This window comes from Aquila chrysaetos, chromosome Z, assembly GCF_900496995.4.
Source record: "Aquila chrysaetos chrysaetos chromosome Z, bAquChr1.4, whole genome shotgun sequence".
Classification (NCBI taxonomy): domain Eukaryota; kingdom Metazoa; phylum Chordata; class Aves; order Accipitriformes; family Accipitridae; genus Aquila; species Aquila chrysaetos.
The window spans coordinates 75530813-75550833 of NC_044030.1; the positions used below are offsets into that span (position 1 = coordinate 75530813).

General features: G+C 41.7%; 1 protein-coding gene, 1 long non-coding RNA gene and 1 other non-coding gene across 5 annotated transcripts in view; 2 read left to right on the forward strand and 1 right to left on the reverse strand.

The window, feature by feature from the left end:
• Window positions 1–2133: 2133 nt before the first annotated feature.
• Window positions 2134–20021, forward strand: part of ZFR (zinc finger RNA binding protein) — a 48481-nt gene continuing 30593 nt past the window's right edge. For all 3 annotated transcript variants that reach the window (XR_003921935.1, XM_030004443.1, XM_030004444.1), the window contains exons 1-3: window positions 2134–2297; window positions 2600–2684; window positions 18011–18293. Coding sequence is in view for 2 of the 3 variants with exons in the window: in XM_030004443.1 (XP_029860303.1) it covers window positions 2261–2297; window positions 2600–2684; window positions 18011–18293 (405 nt within the window). In the remaining variant the exon portion in view is untranslated. The remainder of the gene's footprint in view (window positions 2298–2599; window positions 2685–18010; window positions 18294–20021) is intronic.
• LOC121232674 lies at window positions 12688–18775 on the reverse strand. Its single transcript, XR_005931568.1, has 2 exons — window positions 18611–18775; window positions 12688–12790 (listed from the first exon to the last, which is right to left on the reverse strand). It is a non-coding gene; the product is annotated as an uncharacterized LOC121232674 (long non-coding RNA).
• Window positions 15296–15432, forward strand: LOC115337533. The gene has a single exon (XR_003922185.1). It is a non-coding gene; the product is annotated as a small nucleolar RNA SNORA66 (small nucleolar RNA).

Here is a 20021-nt window from a genome sequence, read left to right on the forward strand (position 1 = left end):
TGTGTGAATGTCTGTGTGTGTATATAGATGCTTATATTTTTTATGAAATGTATATTGAATACTGTATATTTATCAGTATATTGGAAGGTTTATAACTGAAAAAACTTGAAATACAGTGGAACAAAGAAAACTTCCATTTCCTTCCTGTCCAAGTACCATGATGCAGTAGTCCAGTTATGAACAATTTTTAATAAAAACAAGGAGAGGAGAGTATAGATATCTCTCATTTGTGTATCCTGAGTCCATTGAGGTTCTCATGGCAGAGGTCATGCCCTTTAAGTTCTTCTATAGAAGATTGTGTAGAGCCCTCTCCTGAAGTACTCTTGTATATAACTTAAGGATTAGGGATTTTGTTTTTATAAGCAATAGCAATTAAAAGTCATCACCCAATAGCTGCTTTCTTCACAGAAAAGCAGCTTTGAGTGGAAGTGCACTGCATAGGTTTGAAATTAATTTTTTCCCATGCAGGTTCCTTTTCGTATTGTGCTTGATTAGGATAAGAATGAACAAGAGTACAGTGCTATTTAGTTCCTATGCAAAACTAATAATAATAATGACCAATGAATTATGTTCAGTGAACTGGCAAGGATGTTTGGCATCTTAAGTAGCTATACTTCATATGTAGCTGCAATAATGTAAGCTTTAGATGAGAAATTGCTTTCCTCCTCTCATTTGTTTTATCAACAATAATATCTTCGTTGAAGTCTTACTGCCTAAGACAACCGCAGGTACTGTGGGATAGGGGAAACCCCTGCTTTTTTGAGGACTGTGGGAGATCACAAGCAGGGCCGTTCTGAGTAGGCGTGGCTGACTGAAAACAAATACTTCTCGAATGATCGCTTTGTAATTAATCCAGAATTGTTTTGTAAGTCTTGATTAGTTTATGAAAAATGCACATCATAGCACAGACAAAGTACACAAATGAGATGCAAGTATTTAAGGATTTGAGTTTTGCTTTGTTCAGAGATTGGGCAAGCATCTGCGGCTCAGAGGGAAGGATTGCCAAAAGGTGGAGCAGAGTCATGGGGAACAGAAGTAAATTCAGTCACTTTGAACGGGAGGTTACTGCACGGGCTGCAGTCTGCCTCCCAACGGTTTTTAGGAGCAATCTGATGGACTGCTGGTGCCTAGAAACTTAAGATGAATGGGCCCTGTATGGGCGAGGCTGCCCGGGGAAGCGGTTGAGTCACCATCCCTGGAGGTATTCAAAAAGCGCGTAGAAGGGGTACTCCATAACATGGTTTAGTGGGCATGGATGATGGTTGGACTCGATGATCTTGAAGGTCTTTTCCAACCTAAATGACTCTCTGATTCTGTGAGGCTTTACCTCATGCGTGCGCTAAGGGAACTATCACAGAATTAATTTGTGGACGTGTCAGCTGCGGTGCCTCGGGGACAGGTCAGACGATGTGCATGTGGCTGTAGTTGGACGGCAGCGACGTTGCTCTTCATGTGTGCGGTCGTGGTGGTGCAGCCGGGGGCCCAAGTGAATTTAAAACTGGTTTTATGTTTAGACGAGCCCGAGGGCTTGCTGTGAACCTTGCAGGAGCTGCAGCTGCTGCCGTTTAGCTCTGCGGCCTCGGAAGAGTGCTAACTATGTACCTGCTGTGTATGCCAGGCTTTGGCTGACCGTGTGCTTGCGTGGGAAAGCCGGTAAATACGGACCCGTGCAGTGCACGCGTGGGGACAAGCACCAGTAAGGCGTGCGTGGCGGTGGCGGGGACCCTCTCCACCCGGACGCCTGTTACTGGAGCTACCTGCTGCGGCGCGTTGTGCCTTTGCAGGCAAGAAATGAGAAACCGACCCTGTCCTTGCACTGTGAGTCCGCGGGTGGCGGTGCGGTGCGGCCCGGGGTGCGGAACAGGGGATAACGGAGGGAGGAGGGGGACAGGCGGGCGCTCCCCTGACAGCAGCTCACCGTAGCGCCTGGGCCTCCGGCGCGGGGAACTACAGCTCCCGAGAGCCTTTGCACATCCCGCGCATGCGCAGGCGAGGACCGGCGCCTCAAGGGCGGTGGCGGCTCCCGCGGCACCCGGCGCGCTCTTCTGCGGGCGGGGGGCAGGGGGCGCGGCCACGGGCAGGACTACAACTCCCAGCGGCCACCTCGCACATCCCGCGCGTGCGCACGGCGCCGGCCCGCCCTCCGCCGTTGTCGCCGTAGGTGGGTGGGGGGAAGGGAGCGAGCGCGGCGGTGAGGCGGCGGGAGGGGGGGGCTGAGAGTTGAGAGTTCAGCTGCCGCTGTCGCTGCCAGCTCGGACTCATGATTCCCATATGCCCGGTAGTTTCGTTCACCTATGGTGAGTAACGGCGCTCGGTGTGTATGTGTGTCCGTGCGCGCAGAGGGGGAGGGGATGCGGCCCGCGCGGGGGGGGAGGGAGGGTGTGAGCGGGGCGGCTGGGGGGTCCTGAGGCGCCGTGTCTGACCTAGCGCTCGCGCGCTCTTTCTGTCCCTTGTCTGTCTGTCCCCTAATCTTCCTCCCGCCCCCCCCCCTCCCCGCCCCCCCCGCCTCCTCCTTCCCCCCCCCCCTCCTCCTGCCGGGCCTCCTGTCATGGCCCCGACCGCCGCCGCCGCCACCGCCTCTTGGTTATCGTCGCTGCAGTGCCCAGCCGGCTGGGAGAAGATGCCAAAATGGCCACCGGCAACTACTTTGGATTCACCCATAGCGGGGCTGCTGCTCAGTATAGGTAACCACCGCGACCCCTCCCTGCCCTGCCCCGCCCCTCCCTCTGCCCGGGCCCGCAGCCCCCTGTCCCCTCTCCGCCTCCGGCCCCCAGTCCCTGAGCGGGCCCTCCCCGCCCCCTCGGGGTGAGAGCTCGGGACTGCTCCCGTCCCCCGCCCCGTGCGGGTGCATCTTCTGCGCCGCCGCTCCTCCGGGATGGCTGTGCCTGGGACCCTTCTGCTTGTCTGCCCCGCCCGCGGGTGTATTTTCTTATCCTCCTGGTAAGGGCCTCCCTGTATCCCCAGCGGTGTGAGGGTGGGGACGTGGAGCAGGGATCTATGCAGGAGGAGGAGAATCAGCGGCAGCATCAGGTCCTAAGGCCCTTAAATTAAAATGGCCACTTGCAGTCAACACCACCAGCAAGTTACCATCTGCTGCCCCCGGGCCCTTCTCCTTCTTCAGCTTCAGGGAAGATGGGGTTTGCTCCTCAAGTCTTTTGCCCCCACTTATGTCAGTGTGGGAGGACAGAGTCCTTTTTAACATAGGTTAGAACCCAGCCTCTGGGAGACTGGGTGGGTAAGGGAAGAGCTGAAGCACCAGAAAATACAGGGGATTTCATTCTATTGAAGCAACGTTATAATTAATGTCTCTAAGAAAGTAGAGCAGGTACGTTCAAGGCCAGGCACCTTTTAAAAAGATTTTCTGCTTTGATATCTAAGACCGGGAGCAGGTCTTCTCATGTTGCTCGGGGACCTGTAACTGTACATTTTGTATAGACACACTGCCGTAAGTCTTTGTATCTTTGTAGTTTTTGTGCGTCCAAATTGTGTATCAGAGTGTTAAGAAGTAATTGGCAGCATCTATTATCTCACATTTTCAGAAATCAGATTACTTAATTAGGCAAAAGCAGATACAGTTGGGAACATCTTCACATTTGTGGCTTGTAGTGAAGTGGCACCGTGTCGTGGTTTAACCCCAGCTGGCAACTAAGCACCATGCAGCTGCTTGCTCACTTGCCCCGCACCCAGAGGGATGGAGGAGAGAATCGAAAAAAGTAGAACTTGTGGGCTGAGATAAAGGCAGTTTAAGATGACAGAAAGGAAGAAAATAATAATGATGATAATAATAAAATGACAGTAATAATAAAAGGATTGGAATATACAAAACAAGTGATGCACAATACAATTGCTTACCACTCGCCGACTGATGCCCAGTTTGTTCCCAAGCAGTGATCCACCCCCCCACCCCCTCCAGGCCAACTGCCCCCAGTTTATATACTGGGTATAATGTCATATAGTATGGAATATTACTTTGGGTTAACTGCCCTGGCTGTGTCCCCTCGCAACTTCTTGTGCCCCTCCAGCCTTCTTGCTGGCTGGGCATGAGAAGCTGAAAAATCCTTGACTTAGTATAAACACTACTTAGCAACAACTGAAAACATCAGTGCGTTATCAACTTTCTTCTCATACTGAATCCAAGACATAACACTATACCAGCTACTGGAAAAAAATTAACTCTGTCCTAGCTGAAACCAGTCCACATTTGAATCTATGTTACTCATTTCATAAATCTGTAATAAAGACCTTCCTTGATCCCTAAGTCTTGGTTAATGGGAAAAGCAGAAGAATAAAGCAAGTATGTGAGGCGTTATTAACAAACAAATGCAGATGTGTGCTACTGTTAACTAGCTAATAAAAATTGCATACCTGACATAGTTTCAGGAATATACAGTTTTATGGAGGTCTTGGAATGACTCCCAATCTATTCTTTCCATCTATTTTTTCCTGGAAATGGACATAAAGTACATTAAATTTCATTTGCTCCAATGTTTAATAGTTAAAGGAGAGGATTAAACTTAGCTCATCTGCTAGTTCTTTTAAGATTAGGTGCTCACAGTATGGTTATGTTTTACTTGACAGTTGCAGTGAAATTTGAAACTTGAGGTGTCGTGGGGTGTGAAGGAGTTTCTAAATAGGATTTTTTTTTTTGTCAGTAGACAAATTAAGTGAATAATAAACAGAGGTCACTATGTCTGCAGTTTTGAAGTAGAGATTAATTTTTTAAATTATTACTCCTTCTTTTATTGTGGAGCTGAGGTGGTCTTTAGACTTACGAACCTGAACAACTCATTTGAAATTTTGTTTTGAATTGCAATATAAAAACATATAATTGGAATAATGTTCAAGTTCAAAACTTGTTTTCATAGTTAATCCTAAACGTATTCTTGAGAAAATGGAAAACTGATCAAAAGAAGCTTTTTCCTTTGCTATCACAAGTGCAAGATACTATTTCATTTGCTGTCAGTAAAAGACTCTACATGCGATAAATGGTTTGTATATTTACCACATCTGAAAGTGAAGAGACACAGCCATGAGTGTTAAAGCAGTCCTTTCATAAGAATGAATTTAATATTTTGAGCAGAAAACACACTAGCCACTTAAAATGTCTAAAAGGGAGCTTACCTTCATGAAGCAGACTTGGCAGGTCCTTAGTAGCTTGTTTACAGAGTGCTACAAAATGTATATTCCACTCCAGTATATTTGAGAAAGAGATGGAGATGGCAGGGGAAGATAGGAAAAGATTTAATACTGCAACAAGTCCTCTACAATTGTTACTAGTATTTGAAGTAACAGTTTATAGAATAATAAAATTCCTGCGTTCTTAGAAACCAGGATAATAGATAAACAAATGGGTGTTTATCTGCATAGTTAATACATAGGTGAGCCTCCTAAATCTAAAAATAAAAATAAACTTCTGGCCACAGGACTAATCCATGGACTTTTAAAAAGTTGCTCAAAATGGCAAAAGATGCTTGTAATAAAGGTTTTCCGTATTTAATTCTGGACTTGTTGGAGACCAGTATAAACCTTGTTGGAATTCATTTCTCAAAATGACAATATTCTCATTTGTATTAGTAGTAACGAAGGGACAACATATTAGAACTATTGGGCTCAAAGAAATAGCTTCTTTGAATCAACAACTGAAAAGTCGATGAAGCTATTATTGGCACTGTGTCTTCCTGTGATTCTAGTTTATGTGTGGCCATGGTGGATCATTTAAATACTCTCTCATCCTTCACACGAAGGGTGAATTAATATTTGTCCAAGGAATATGGTCTTAACTTTAAATACTGGTATTTGAAGCAGTTATATAGGCCAGATTGGTAGCTGCTGAGGTGTTAGATCTTGGATTTGGGAAATTTGTGAGTAGTGTGTGCAGGAGCTGATAACATATTTACTGTTATAACAGTGTAAGCAGTATAGTTTCTCTGAATTGACTAGATAAGAAAGGGAATAGATGTCTTTATTAGTTCATAAATACTACTTTTCATAAAACACACTTGAAATCTTAGCTTGTTTCATATTTAATCAAAGGCAGCACAAGAGCTAAGTGTCCTTTAAACCTGTAAATAATGGATTAGAAGCATTCTTGTTCCTTTCAGTGTTGTCACTGCATAAAATTTCCTGCTGCCCTGCTCATTCAAAATTCTTTGTGTGCACTACCCAGTAATAATATCATGACTTAATGAGAGAAGCATTAGATTACACCCATACCAGTATGGGAAATTTTTCTGAATATTGCAATACCTTTACAATTTGTGCCTTCTGCTAGTGGTTGTATTAGCGCCTAAAGTTATAAACCTGCATGCAATGCAAACTTCATCTGTTACTTATTTAAGTAACTGTATTAATCCATCTATTTAGGAGTCTGAAGTAAATGTAGAATTTGGTGATACTAGTCCTCTTTGTGTTTGTGTGTGTGTGTGTGTGTGCTCTGTAGGTCACCTGAACCACTGTGTGTCTATTCAGTTTGAAATGAACAACCTAATACTGGCTTGTCTTCCATGTGTAAAAAATATTGGCTTTCTTGATTCAGTGCTGGAGAGAGTCATAGTTATGCTTTTATTCTAAAGTTGGCTGACTGAAATGGGGGGATGCTGGTAGAGAGATAGGGGCATTGAGAAATGTCTGGACAGAGAAGTGTGCAAATGTGGTAGTCTTATTTAATTAATCTTGTGTTGAGATTTTGGTTTCTGTTAAGAAAATAAAGAATCTTTAAGTGTCTGAGTTTCATCTTAGTGATACTCATATCGTGTCACTGCTCTAATGAGACAGGACACAGATGGGAGATTCTTGGGTAGTTAGGAGTGATTTGTTAACTTCAGATTGCCTTCAAGTAACGTGAATATTACCGTGTGGCGAGCTTTCACAGATAAAGGCAATTTTAGCAGTTCAGGTCCAGAGCAAACCACAGTGCCTGTGGGTTTAGTTTAAGATGCAATCTTCTAGGCAGCCATATGGAAGTGAACTCTTGCAATTATAGCTGGTTTGAAATTCAAGTGCAGTGCACTATGTTACAGGGTATTCGAGGCTGGTGCAGAACAGCAAAGGAAGGTGAAATGCTGTGGATGGATAAGCTGGCTATTGAGAACTGTTTGGGGGTGGAGTGTTTTATTCACATTTGCTAGTACTTCTAATTAACTTTACCTTTGTCTTCAGTGTCTGCTCCAGTTACCTCTTCTTCAACTAGACACTGGTTTCAAAAGTATTCAGTGTTTCAGAGACATTAGGCCTGTAATTCACACAGGTCTGCTAGCGCCAGTTTAAGGTATCCCTAAAGATAATTCAGACTTGTACTGGTGGACAACAGGAAGATAAGAACAATACTGAGTAGGACTTTGGCTTCTTCTGAAGTGAAAATGTACTGCTTAGACTTAAATTTATGTTAAGAAAAACATTTATTCATCTTACAGTATTGTGTTACATGCACCCCATTCTAAAATGCATGGGGAATGAAGGTAATAGTTCTGTCATAGGATGAAGGTACCTATATCATAGTGTAAAAACTCCAGATGCTTTCTTTCTGCGAATTTTATGACCATGCTATCTTGAGTTGCATCACATCTTAAAGCATATGCATTTTTAGCAAAAGAGGCTTCACCAAATATGATAGAGCTGTGTGGTGCTGATTCTCTTCTGTTCAACCAATGTTAGTCTTAAGTGCTATCCTAAACATGCTGTTCTAGCTTACTTAATGTACACAAGAAGCCTCCAGTAGGCTACTGCTGTTTATAAAAAGATTTTGATAGACTTATTTTCAAGTCAGTGAGGTCCCACTCTCAAAGGAGGTATGCCAACATTAGAAAGGCAATAAGGGGCTCTGGGTTTGTTAACATGGGCTGTACGCCAGTATTGCAGTTGACTAATGATGGGGAGATGGAGGAGGTGGTGGTAATTGGGGAGGAAAGGTGCCTCACTAATCAGAGAAGCCTTTGTCATTTTTAGTAGGGAAGTCTGCCAACTAGTTGAAATTTGCAGCAGGCTCATGTCTTTAGGAACTGAGCACTTGGGGAAGCTTTTCTGTTAATGGTGGTGTTAACATCCTTGGTAGTTCTAACCTCAGTTGTAGGCTTAACTCTGGGGTGCTAAAATAAGTGTAAAATTTTGTCTGCTACTAAAATGCAACAATGGTAAGTTAAAGTATAGTTGCATTATTGGTACTAGAAAAGCAAAGTAGTAGCTTAAGGCAGGAAGTATAGAATGTTTTAAAAATTGAATACAGTTTTCCATGTTAGTGAAGGATCTTTCCTTTTATAGACAATTTGCCAATTCTAGCATTTTTTCTGTTTAACCTCTTCATTAATGATCTGGATGATGCGGCAGAGTGTACCCTCAGCAAGTTTGGTCATGACACAAAACTGGAAGGAGTGGCTCATACACCAGAGGGTTGCACTGTCATCCAGAGGGACCTCAACGGGCTGGAGAAATGGGCTGACAGAAATCTCATGAAGTTCGGCAAAGGGAAGTGCAAAGTTCTGTACCCAGGAAGGACCAACCCCTTGTACCAATATATGCTGGGGTCACCCAGCTGGAAAGCCAGTTGGCAGAAAAGGACCTGGGGGTCCTGGCAGACACCAAGTTGAACATGAGCCAGCAACGTGCCCTTGCAGCAAAGGTGACTGGCATCCTGGGCTGCATTAGGCAAAGTATTGCCAGCAGGTCGAGGGAGGTGATCCTTCCTGTCTAACTCAGCACTGGTGAGGCCACACCTGGACACACTGTGTCCAGTTCTGGCCTCCCAGTACAAGAGAGACATGGATGTACTGGAGGGAGTCCAACAAAGGGCCCGCAAAGATGATGAAGGGACTGCAGCATCTTTCCTATGAGGAAAGGCTGAGCGAGCTGGGACTTGTCTAGCCTAGAGGAGAGAAGGCTGATGGGAGATATTCTTAATGTATATAAATACCTGAAGGAAGGGTGCCAAGAGGACGGAGGTCAGTGATGCCCAGTGACAGGACCAGAGGCAAGGGGCACAAACTGAAACACAAGAGGTTCCCTCTGCACACCAGGAAACACTTTTTTTACTGTGAGGGTGACTAAGCACTGGCACAGGTTGCCCAGGGAAGTTGTAGGGTCTCCATCCTTGGAGATAGTCAAAAGCTGTCTGGACACTGTCCTGGGTGACTGGCTGTAGGTAGCCCTGCTTGAGTGGTGTTGGACCCCCAGATGACATCCAGAAGTCCCTTCCAACCTCAGCCATTCTTTGATTCTGTGACTTTGACAGGGAAAATGTTAGTAGTTGGTACTTCTTCAGGCAGATGTAACATCTCAAGGTCAGTTCTTTTTGTCTTGCATGTTATTACTGTGAACATGGCTGTTGACTAGACTTGAATAAAATCAGTGTTTTGATAATTAAGAGAGCGGTATAGGCAATGAGCTGTCTGTTGCGTGCAACTGAGTAAAGGGAGGTAGATACAGAGCATATATTGCATCACTGTTACACTTGCAGTTATATTGTGATGTACAGTGAGGAAAACATTGCAGAATTTGATTGGATTTAAATCAGGTCGTGGACTAAATCCGAAGAGTAATAGAGCAGTAAGTGTGTATTGAAAACCTGAGGATATTCATCTTCGAAGTGAGTTATTGATACTATATGGTTTAGCTGTCTAGTAGCAATCAGGATTTTTTGTTTGTAATAGAATGACGCAAGGATGTTTTTAGAAACAAGGAAGAGGAATGGAAACTCAAAATTGCTATGAAGAACTGTCTTTTTTAGGCCTTGTGTAGTTAAACCATAGAATACTAGGAGCTGCTGAAATTTAACAGAATTCAAGAGGGGATTGCACATTTGCATGCCTTCAGGCCTCTCTTTGGATTCTTACTGAATTGTGTTACAAACTATGTTCTGTTCATAAAATTGTAATAATATGAAATAATAATTTTAATTAAAGTTCTAAAAAGATATATTCAGTCTTCATCAAAATTTTATGCTTGTAGTGAGTGGACAGGCCCTAGAAAAACAGAAGTAAAGTCACTTCTAAAGTCCAACTTACTGTGGTGTGATATTTCATTTCACCATTTTATGCTGTTTATTGTCAAGTGTGTTTAGGAGGAAAAAAGCTCACTGGATTTTTTTTTTTTTTTTTTTTTTTTTTAATTATTATTGTTTTGTTTTCACTTTGCTTTGCCCAGGTTCCATTAACACACCTGAAACTTCATCTGACCAGTTGTTCAGTAGTGCCTCTTCCTAGGTTAGGATCTGAAGAAGCAGCAGATTGTAGTGCTTCTTTAAGTTTTTGTGGAGTTAGGTCATACTTGTTTCAATCTTCATGTCCCTGAAAGAAAAACTGCAAAACTGTATTTTTTTGTATTCTGCTTCTAATAGAATAATCTATGAAAGTTTCAGAAATCTGGCAGTTAGGTCTCAAAAAATATGGTTTCTGTAATGCTAAAATGTTCAAATGTTCTTAAAAGTTAGAATTCAAGAAAAAAGTCTTAATTAGTGGGGTTTTTTTAGTTCAAGATATTTGTATTTTAAAAATCATCTTAAGAGTAGCTTAAATGTGCTAAGCTAGCCTGAAAATCACTTCTTTAAATGAAAAAAACCTGCAAGAAATATGTTTTAGAAGTTGTAATTTCTGAGGAAGCTTGTGGTTTGGATAGAGACAAAATTGGTTTTAGTCCAGATCTTAACTCCATATCAAAATAGCACTCTTCAAATAACTAAAACTAAAAAAAATTAAGGTATTCTTTGCCTCTAGGAAGAGAGTTTTCAGTGTTCAACACCCTAAACAGAGCTGGAATAACAGCAGTGTTAATGTGTGTGTGTGTGTGTGTGTGTGTGTTGGTTGGTAGTGCGGAGATGCACTGGAGATCAGCATTTTTGTTTGTCTTGGGCTTACATGCATATGCGTTACAACTCATTTTTGTTTTTAGATTAAATCAGTCAGTGTGAAGAAAAGCAAGCCTTATAGGCAACCTTTGTGTGCTTCCTCTAAATGTACCTTTTACATGCTATATATCTTATATGGAAATAGACTGCATTTTCCTGAAAATGTATTCCTCTGACAATAATTGCTACAGATACCTTTTTAAGTTTCTTAACACGTGACTTTCTCCACAAATATCTTAATGTGGAAAATAACATATTACAATCTTAAGTCATCTGAAATTATTACCTGGCAAAATAGATAGCATTATATCAAAGCATTGTATTTTCCTGGTGTTGTTAACATGCAAAAAATAATAAAGCTTTCTACTTTCAATTTACTTTTTTATAAAAAAAGCATCAACACTTTTTTACTAGAAAAGGCCAAGAGCTGGAAATGAAAAAGGACATGAGTCAAGTGTCCTACAGAAGAGATTCAGTATTTGTTTCTTAATTGCTCTTAATTCTCTGTAATTCTCGGGCTGATATATCAGAGGAAATCCAGATCTTCTGTCAGTGTTGCTATATAAAAGTAGCTAGCAAGTGAGGATTCTGCTATATTGGATCTAATAGGTACAACACAAGTTCTCATCTAAGCATTTTTTGTGAAAGAATGTTGCTCATTTACAAACCTACATTATATAGCTGTTTAAGTTAGACAAACCTGTGTGGTTTTAGAACTGGAGAACAATGTTTTGCTAAGTGGACACCAATACTTCATTAATTGCTCTTGATCAGCAATTTCTGCCTCCTAGCCAGCTTCTAACTAAATAATTTTAAGTGTGCTGCCAGGTTTATTTCACTTTGGAAGTCTGTATTTCTTGTTCTATATCAAAAGCGCTGCTACAGTTTCCTTGTTGAAAACCTCTGTGCATTTCAGAAAAGGTTTTTAATTGCTGCTTGAATAATCTGGTTTTTGACAAGGGGAATAAAAATTACCAACAGAATTATGAAATTAATCCAGTTATTATAATAACTAATATGGAGTAGTGATGGCTAACACCTTCTGTTTTGAGAGCTTGTTCTCAGGGTGTAGACTTTTTGTTGCTGGTGTTTTAATACAAGTTGGCCAAATGTAAGTGTTCGGGCTGGAATTTTCCTGGCTAGGTATCTACGTAAAATTACACTTTTTTTTAAAGCTATACTATAGCTTAATTGATTTTGTGGTGTAGAATTGGGCAGGGAGATCTTCATAATTCTTTATGCCTCAAAGTGTTGGAATGGAGACTTCACAAATGAGAAAACGGGTTTTACATGTTATACTGTTTCAGAATCACAGCTCTGAGTGTACACAGCAATATCGAATGTTGATACCATGAAACAGCTGCAGTGTTAGTTTTATGTCCAGCTTCCAAAGTATCAGGACAAAACAGGCACCAGCCTTGGGAAAATGTACTTTCACTTAGTGAAAGGAGTTTCATACACCAGACAGCAATGTGGACAAGGCCAATTTTTACTGTGGCCTTTGCTGTGGGATGAATTCTGCAAGACTGTGAGCCAGTGTGGCCCCTCACCCCTGTCGTGGTTTAACCCCAGCCAGCAACGAAGCACCACGCAGCCCCTCACTCGCTCCCTGCCACCCAGTGGGATGGGGGAGAGAACCGGAAGGAAAAAGGTAGAACTCATGGGTTGAGATAAGAACAGTTTAATAGAACAGAAAGGAGGAAACTAATAATGATAGTAATAACAATAATAATATGACAATAATAATAAAAGGATCGGAATATACAAAACAAGTGATGCACAATGGAATTGCTCACCACTCACTGACCGATGCCCAGTTCGTTCCTGAGCAGCAATCCCCGCAGGCCAACTCCGCCCAGTTTATATACTCGGCATGACATCACATGGTATGGAATACCACGTTGGCCAGTTTGGGTCAGCTGCCCTGGCTGTGTCCCCTCACAACTTCTTGTGCCCCTCCAGCCTTCTTGCTGGCTGGGCATGAGAAGCTGAAAAATCCTTGACTTAGTATAAAAACTACTTAGCAACAACTGAAAACATCAGTGTTACCAACATTCTTCTCATACTGAATCCAAGACATAATGCTATACCAGCTACTAGAAAAAAATTAACTCTATCCCAGCTGAAACCAGGACAACCCCCCAGAAAATCAGATTGACATGGAATTGGAGATCAGTGTGGAGAAAGGTACACAGTCACAGCTCACTGCAGCCAGCCTTATCTAGGAGGTTTAATGTCATAGTGGTGTTTCATAATATATGGCACTTGTTCTGATACTAATGCATCAGAAAGATTAGTGTTTCCCATCATTAGTGTCAGTAGAAATTACAATAGGTGTTATTCAAAGATTTGAGTCAAAGGTGTTTTACAAAAAATACTTTTCTCATGCACTGTAATACAATAATTTTGAATAAAGAATTAATTCTCTTCGTCTTGAGGTTACTTAGGTTGTGGAAGATGAGGGCAAGCTAGGTATACACTGGGGTGTAAAACTTTTGAATAGAAGCAAGCTTGTTTGGGAGGAAGAAGCAAAGAGCATGGGGAAATAGTGATATGCATGTAGCAGTGTAAAGCAGGTAGGGAGAGACAAAACATATGGGTAAGGTGCTGGAAACGACCTTCTGCAGTTGACTGAAACATGCAGCTACAGAACCTGGAGCAGAACAGTTGAGTGCAACATGTAGACTGTAAACTGGCTGTGGCTGGGATAGTGAAAACGCAGTGAAATGGAAATCTGACCTGGAAGATGAACATCAAAGAATGTGTATTATTCCTAGAAAATAGAAATTAAAGTCACCTTGGTGGGGAAGCACTGTTATTATTATGATCAGCTAAAGATATAGGTATGGTATGAATAAAATATATTCTTTTGAATGAAGATTTCTGGTGGAAGAGGTAATATAATAGCAATACAACAGCGTACAATTTGAAGCTGCCAAGTCCTTCACCCATAACTTCTTAAATCAAAGAGTGATGTTTATTTTGGTAGTAAATTAAAACACTGTGAGAATTGTAGTATGAAGTTATGTTGAATTGAATGGTCACAAACTGGGTTTGCCTTCTGTAAATGTTGGTCTAGAGCTCATTTGCTTTTGAAACTGAAGCTTTTATAAACTAAGGAAAAAATTCTTGGCAGTGAGGATGCTCAAACACTGGAACAGGTTGTCTAGAGCAGTCTTGCAGCCTCCATTCTCGGAGATGATCAGAACCTGGCTGGACAAAGCCCTGAGAAGCCTAATGTAACTTGGAAATTAGCTGTGCTGACCTCCAAATCCTTGTTTCAACCTAAATTATTTTGTGATTTTTAAGCTCCACCTAGTTAATAAAGCCAATTGGACTGATTATCTTTTCATATGAAGAGAGCTGGATTTCCTTGAACTCAAAAGATGCTAATAAGGATATTGGAATTTATTTGGGGGAAGGGAAGAATTGATCTACAAAGAAAAATGGCAAAGTTAACCAGGTCAATGAGTTAAGTGTCTCTGTCTGCTGTGCTGCGGTACTTGTTTGCATGTCCTTAGTCCATAGAACATAAAGAGTAATTTGGTTCAACTTTTTCCCACTGTGTTGGGGGATTAAGCTAAACTGAATTACTTTCTTTGTTGTGGTGAAGAACACACATGTGGTTTGTTGCCATAGCTCAGCTGACATACTGTATTCCATTGTTTCTCTAATAACTTGTTCACATGCATAAATCTTTTCAAGTCGTGTTTATTGGGACTAGGTTGAAATACTTGATGTGGTGCGGTATGGAAAATTGCTACTTAAGGTAGACATTAGTAAAAGAATGGTAGAGAAGGAGCTGCTAGAGGTGGTTAGTAGAACTAGAAGAGTGATTATCAAATAGGAATAATTGCAGTGGAGTTCCTTAGGGATTGGTTCTGAGCCTTACTTAGTATTTATATTAGTATGGCATGTCATGATATTTGATGCAAGGAAAATATTGTCAATACACAGGTAACTTTACAAGAAGCTGCTCTGAGGAAGCTAGACTATTTGGAAAGAAAGCACTATCTGGAGCAGAGCAGGTAGCACAGCTGAAACTTCATCTGAAATGATGCATACGGTTCTTGCCACCTGTAGTCAAGAAAGAAGAAGAGATAATGCTAGGATAGGTGCACAGATGAACTGCAAGAAAGATGAGTGGAATAGGGAGTCTGGCAAAGTAATCTAGGAGGAGGTAAGTTCATCTCAGCAAATGTGATCAGGCACTAGCCAACAAACAAGGATAAAAACTCTTGTAAGTTAAATGAAGAAATTGGCACAAAAATCTTCTTATGTAAACTAATTCCATGAAAATGCCTGGTCATCTTAATGTTAAAAGGTTTTCAGTAAGACCACAGGGACAAAAAGGAATGTCATAAATTTAGAAAATATGTCACTGTGAATTTCTGTAACATAATGTAACATAACTTTTAAAAAGGAAGAAGCAGTCAATTCTAGGATATTTTTCTTGCATTCTTGCAAACTCGATCACTAGCTCTGCGTGATGTTGCAGAAGCAAGGGGAACAAGTTTGCTAAAGTAAACATGGTCATAGAACTGTATTAGCCTTAGAAATCAAATGATTGAGGCTGTTAATTCTATACCATGATAAGGAATTTCGATACAAAAATAGCACAAAACAAATGAAGCTGCCTGTACCAGAATCTTGTTAATAGTCCTGCTGATAATGATCCTAATGTCTTCATAGTGTTAAATACTGAAAACTATCAGGTAGCTTTAATCGTATATATTCTGAGAACAAAAGCATTTTCTTTGATAAACTGACTGGTACTGTTACGTGAACACTGTATCATATTTTGTAATAGTAACTTAAGCACGGTTTCATGACACTTGGAAGAGCCAAGTTAGTGCTTCCTGGACAGGTCCCTGTTCTTTCTCCTCCTTCCATTTTTTTTTTTTCCATGTTTGCCTATGTATAACTTACATGGGTTCTGGCACTCAGCAGACTTGTTTTGTAAGCTCCAATGTTTCTAACATTTCAACCATGTTAGAACACAAGCCCAGCAAAAGAAATTCTCCTTGGTTTCTGCTAGATTAATGAATTACATCGGTGCACTGAATGGCTTGACAAGTTACAGAACTAGCATGGGGAGGAGTAGGATGGCATAACCAGGTTTGGTATATGGGAGGAGGGAAGGAGGAGGGTGGGGATAGGATGCAGCAAGACTTTCCTTGTTGGCAGTAGTGGACTGTTGATGTGTTCAACTGCAGTCTGAGTTAAACAGTCTGCTGTCTGTTTTCTCAATTTAATGTGTTTTTAATAGACCCATATGATAATGATTATTACCTCAGAATTTGTGAGTATTTTATACTTCTGTACTGTTAGTTATGTAGCTAATGCAGCCTAACGTTGTAGACTGTCATTCGTTTTTACCATCATAAAATAGTCTTCCTGAATTTTCTGGTGGAGTCTGATTTCTCGCCTTAAACTGACAAAACAGAGAATCTTCCTATATACGTCAAGTAGGAGGATTTGTTTCAAGCAGTGGTGGGAGGTACACCAAAGTGTTTTAGGTCTTTTCCTTCCACTGTTAATGCTAAGAAATTGAAAATAAAATGAAACACAGTTGTGAGTACAACTCACAACTGAATTAAACTTGAATGGAATGCAAGTGGTCTTTTAAGCAGTCAGCGGCCTATGATGGGAAGAAGGTGGAGTCCAGGCATGGAAGTCCAATAGTAATAAAATTTTCTCTGTTTCTGCAGTAAGAATATTTTGGAGTGTTTTTAATATATTGAAGTTAATGGCTTCTGCTGTAATTAAAATGACAAAATCAGGTTTTTCCCATAAATAAATAAATAAATACAAATTACTAAACTCAAGGGAGTTATGGAAATGTCTTTTGCAAAAATAATAGTATATGTAGTTAAAAGGTGCTTTGTTTCTGGTAGGTATGTTGGAGACAGTATTGCAGACTTCAGGAAAAAATACTGTAACTTGTTCCTTTCGGTTTTGAGCATAACCATACTGCACTTCCAGTGTACCACTGAGTACGTTTGCTTCAAGTGAGATTTCATTTTTATATTTTCTTCTGAAAAATAGGGAATACTACCTCCTTGATAGGCATGGAGTTCGTTTTGAATGATCTTTTCATAGTGCTATGGAGATGTGAAACCCTATAGAGATTCTTAAATGTTATTGAACAACGGTGCAGGAAGTGTACTAAAAAATTCAGAATAATCACTCAATGCCCGCTTCATATCATCATTCCAGACAGTGATATTTTGCCTGGTTCACTTTATTTGTTGAAAAATCAAAGTAACTATTCTAAACTTCTAATCATGATGCACAATTATACATCGATATAGGACAGTAATACTAGTTTTCTTTCAAATAATTAAACCTTTGAAGCCTTCATTTTTTATTTCCGCTGTTAATATTTACTCATTCTCAGTAAATAGCCACATACTAATGTCCTACCTGCAAATTTTAGAGAGGCAGATTAGTCTCGGCATGTGCCTGGAAGATTGCCAGAGCTCTGGTAGCAGTTTTCTTGCTGGATTTGACTGTTCTTTTGATGCTTCATGTTGTGAGGCAGTGGACTTCTGTATGAATGAGTGGGGCCAGCTTTTATAATTCTAAATTTTGTGGGAGAAGTCCCTTATCAGAGGTGTGTATTTAAAGTGTCTGTGCCTTAAATGTAAGAGTTCTGAGTTAATTTTCAAGGAAGTCTTTAAAATGTCAGTGCTTTAATATGGTTTATTGAAAAACTTCATCCAAGTGCAGGTTGGTAATGAGGTCTCACAGAAAAGTAGTATTTTTCTTAATTTGACAAGTATGTCGGTTTTATGGAAGAACTGCTAAAGCATTTAAAAACTTGTTGGTCTTGAAAAGATAACAGTTTAAAACTTCTGTATTATTTTGAATGAAAGACTTGTGCTCCTCTGCTTGAAAAAAAAAAAACAACACAAATGCCCCACTTGCTAAGAAGGTCATCACCTGCATGATATGTGTGCATCCACAGAAACTTCAAAATGATACAGCCTTTTTAATGGGTGTGGAAGAGAGGTAATAAAAGCCATTAAAGCGTATACATGTATAGATAGCTGCTCCAGGTCGGTTTGTAGAACAGACAAGTGTTAATCAAATCTGGGATTTTGAAATGTGTAGGCATTAACTTAGTATGTTGGATTAACCTAATTATTTACTTACTGTCTTTTTTAAATATAGCCAGCAGCCAGCTTCGGGTGTAGCCTATTCCCATCCAACTACAGTTGCTAGCTACACTGTCCACCAAGCACCAGTTGCTGCGCACACAGTTACTGCAGCCTATGCTCCAGCAGCAGCTACAGTTGCAGTAGCCAGGCCTGCTCCAGTAGCTGTTGCAGCTGCTGCAACAGCTGCTGCATATGGAGGCTATCCTACAGCGCACACAGCTACAGATTATGGTTATACGCAGAGGCAACAAGAAGCACCACCACCACCACCTCCTGTCACTACGCAGAATTACCAGGTGGGTTCCAAAAAAAATTACTTCTGTTGTATGATTTTTAAATGATACGTTAAAAGGAGGAGGCCTGTTTGGATAAGTGTTGTGGTTTAACCCCAGCTGGCACCTAAGCACCATGCAGTGGCTCTATCACTCCCCCTGCCCCAGTGGGATTAGGGAGACAATCGGAAAAAAAAGTAAAACTAGTGTTAATAGGACAGAAAAGGAAGGGGGGGAGGGGAATAATAATGAGAGAATATACAAAACAAGTGATGCACAATACAGTTACTCACCACCTACTGATGGGTGCCTAACCAATCCTCTCCCAGCTTCTTGTGTACTCCCAGCCTCTGCTGGCAGGGCAGTATGAGAGGCTGAAAAGTCCTTGACTTGGTGTAAACGGTGCTTAGCCACAACTAAAACTTCGGTGTGTTACCAACATTATTCTCATCCTAAATCCAAAACACAGCACTATAGTACTAGTAAGAAAATTAACTTTATTCCAGCCGAAACCAGGACAATAACAGAATGTGATGATATTTATATTTTTTTTTTCTGTGAAGCACAGTTTGATTACAACTCAGATTACTTAGTAGTGAAAACTGATAGAATGTGAAGTGACTGCAGTCTCATATGGCCCATATGGAGGAATATCAGCAGTACTGTTGTACTGCAGGAGCTAAGATACAGACATTAACACAGTAAGCAATGAACTGATGTTTACCTCCAAGTGATTTTGTGAAACTACTGCTGAAAAGAGTAGTACTGTCTTGTCTCAGCTAGCTTAAATGTTCGAGTGGTATGCAGTAAACTTGGTCTTGGAACCGATGTAGTTGAAAAAACTGTTCTAGTAAAAATTTTCAGTGGAGGTAGAAATAGTTCCCTTGCCAGATACCTGGGTGCCACAGGAGTTCTAGTACCAAACATATAAGGTGTGGTGGGTTGACCCTGGCTGGAGGCCAAGTGCCCACCAAAGCTGCTCTATCACTCCCCCCTCAGCTGGACAGGGGAGAGAAAATGTAATGAAAGGCTGATGGGTCAAGATAAGGACGGGGAGATCACTCAACAAGTTACTGTCATGGGCAAAACAGACTTGACTTGGGGAAAATTAATTTATTGCCAATAAAACCAGAGTAGAGTAATAAGAAATAAAACCAAATCTTAAAACACATTCCCGCCACCCCTCCCTTCTTCCTGGGCACAGCTTCACTCCAGGATTCTCTGCCTAGCCCCCCTCAGCAGTGCAGGGGGATGGGGAATGGGGGTTACAATCAGTTCACATGTTGTCTCTGCCACTCCTTCCTTTTCAGGGGCAGGACTCCTCACACTCTTCCCCTGCTCCAGCGTGGGTCCTTCCCATGGGCTGCAGTTCTTCATGAACTGTTCCAGTGTAGGTCCCTTCCATGGTGTGCAGTCCTTCAGGCACAGACTGCTCCAGCGTGGGTCCCCCCGTGGGGTCACAAGTCCTGCCAGAAAACCTGCTCCAGTGTGGGCTTCTCTCTCCACGGGGTCCCAGGTCCTGCCAGGAGCCTGCTCCAGTGTGGGCTTCCCACAGGGTCACAGCCTCCTTAGGGTACATCCTCCTGCTCTGGTGTGGGGTCCTCTACAGGCTGCAGGTGGAGATCTGCTCCACCGTGGACTGCCCTGGGCTGCAGGGGGACAGCCTGCCTCACCATGGTCTTCCCCACGGGCTGCAGGGGAATCTCTGCTCCGGCGCCTGGAGCACCTCCTTCTCCTTCTTCTTCACTGACC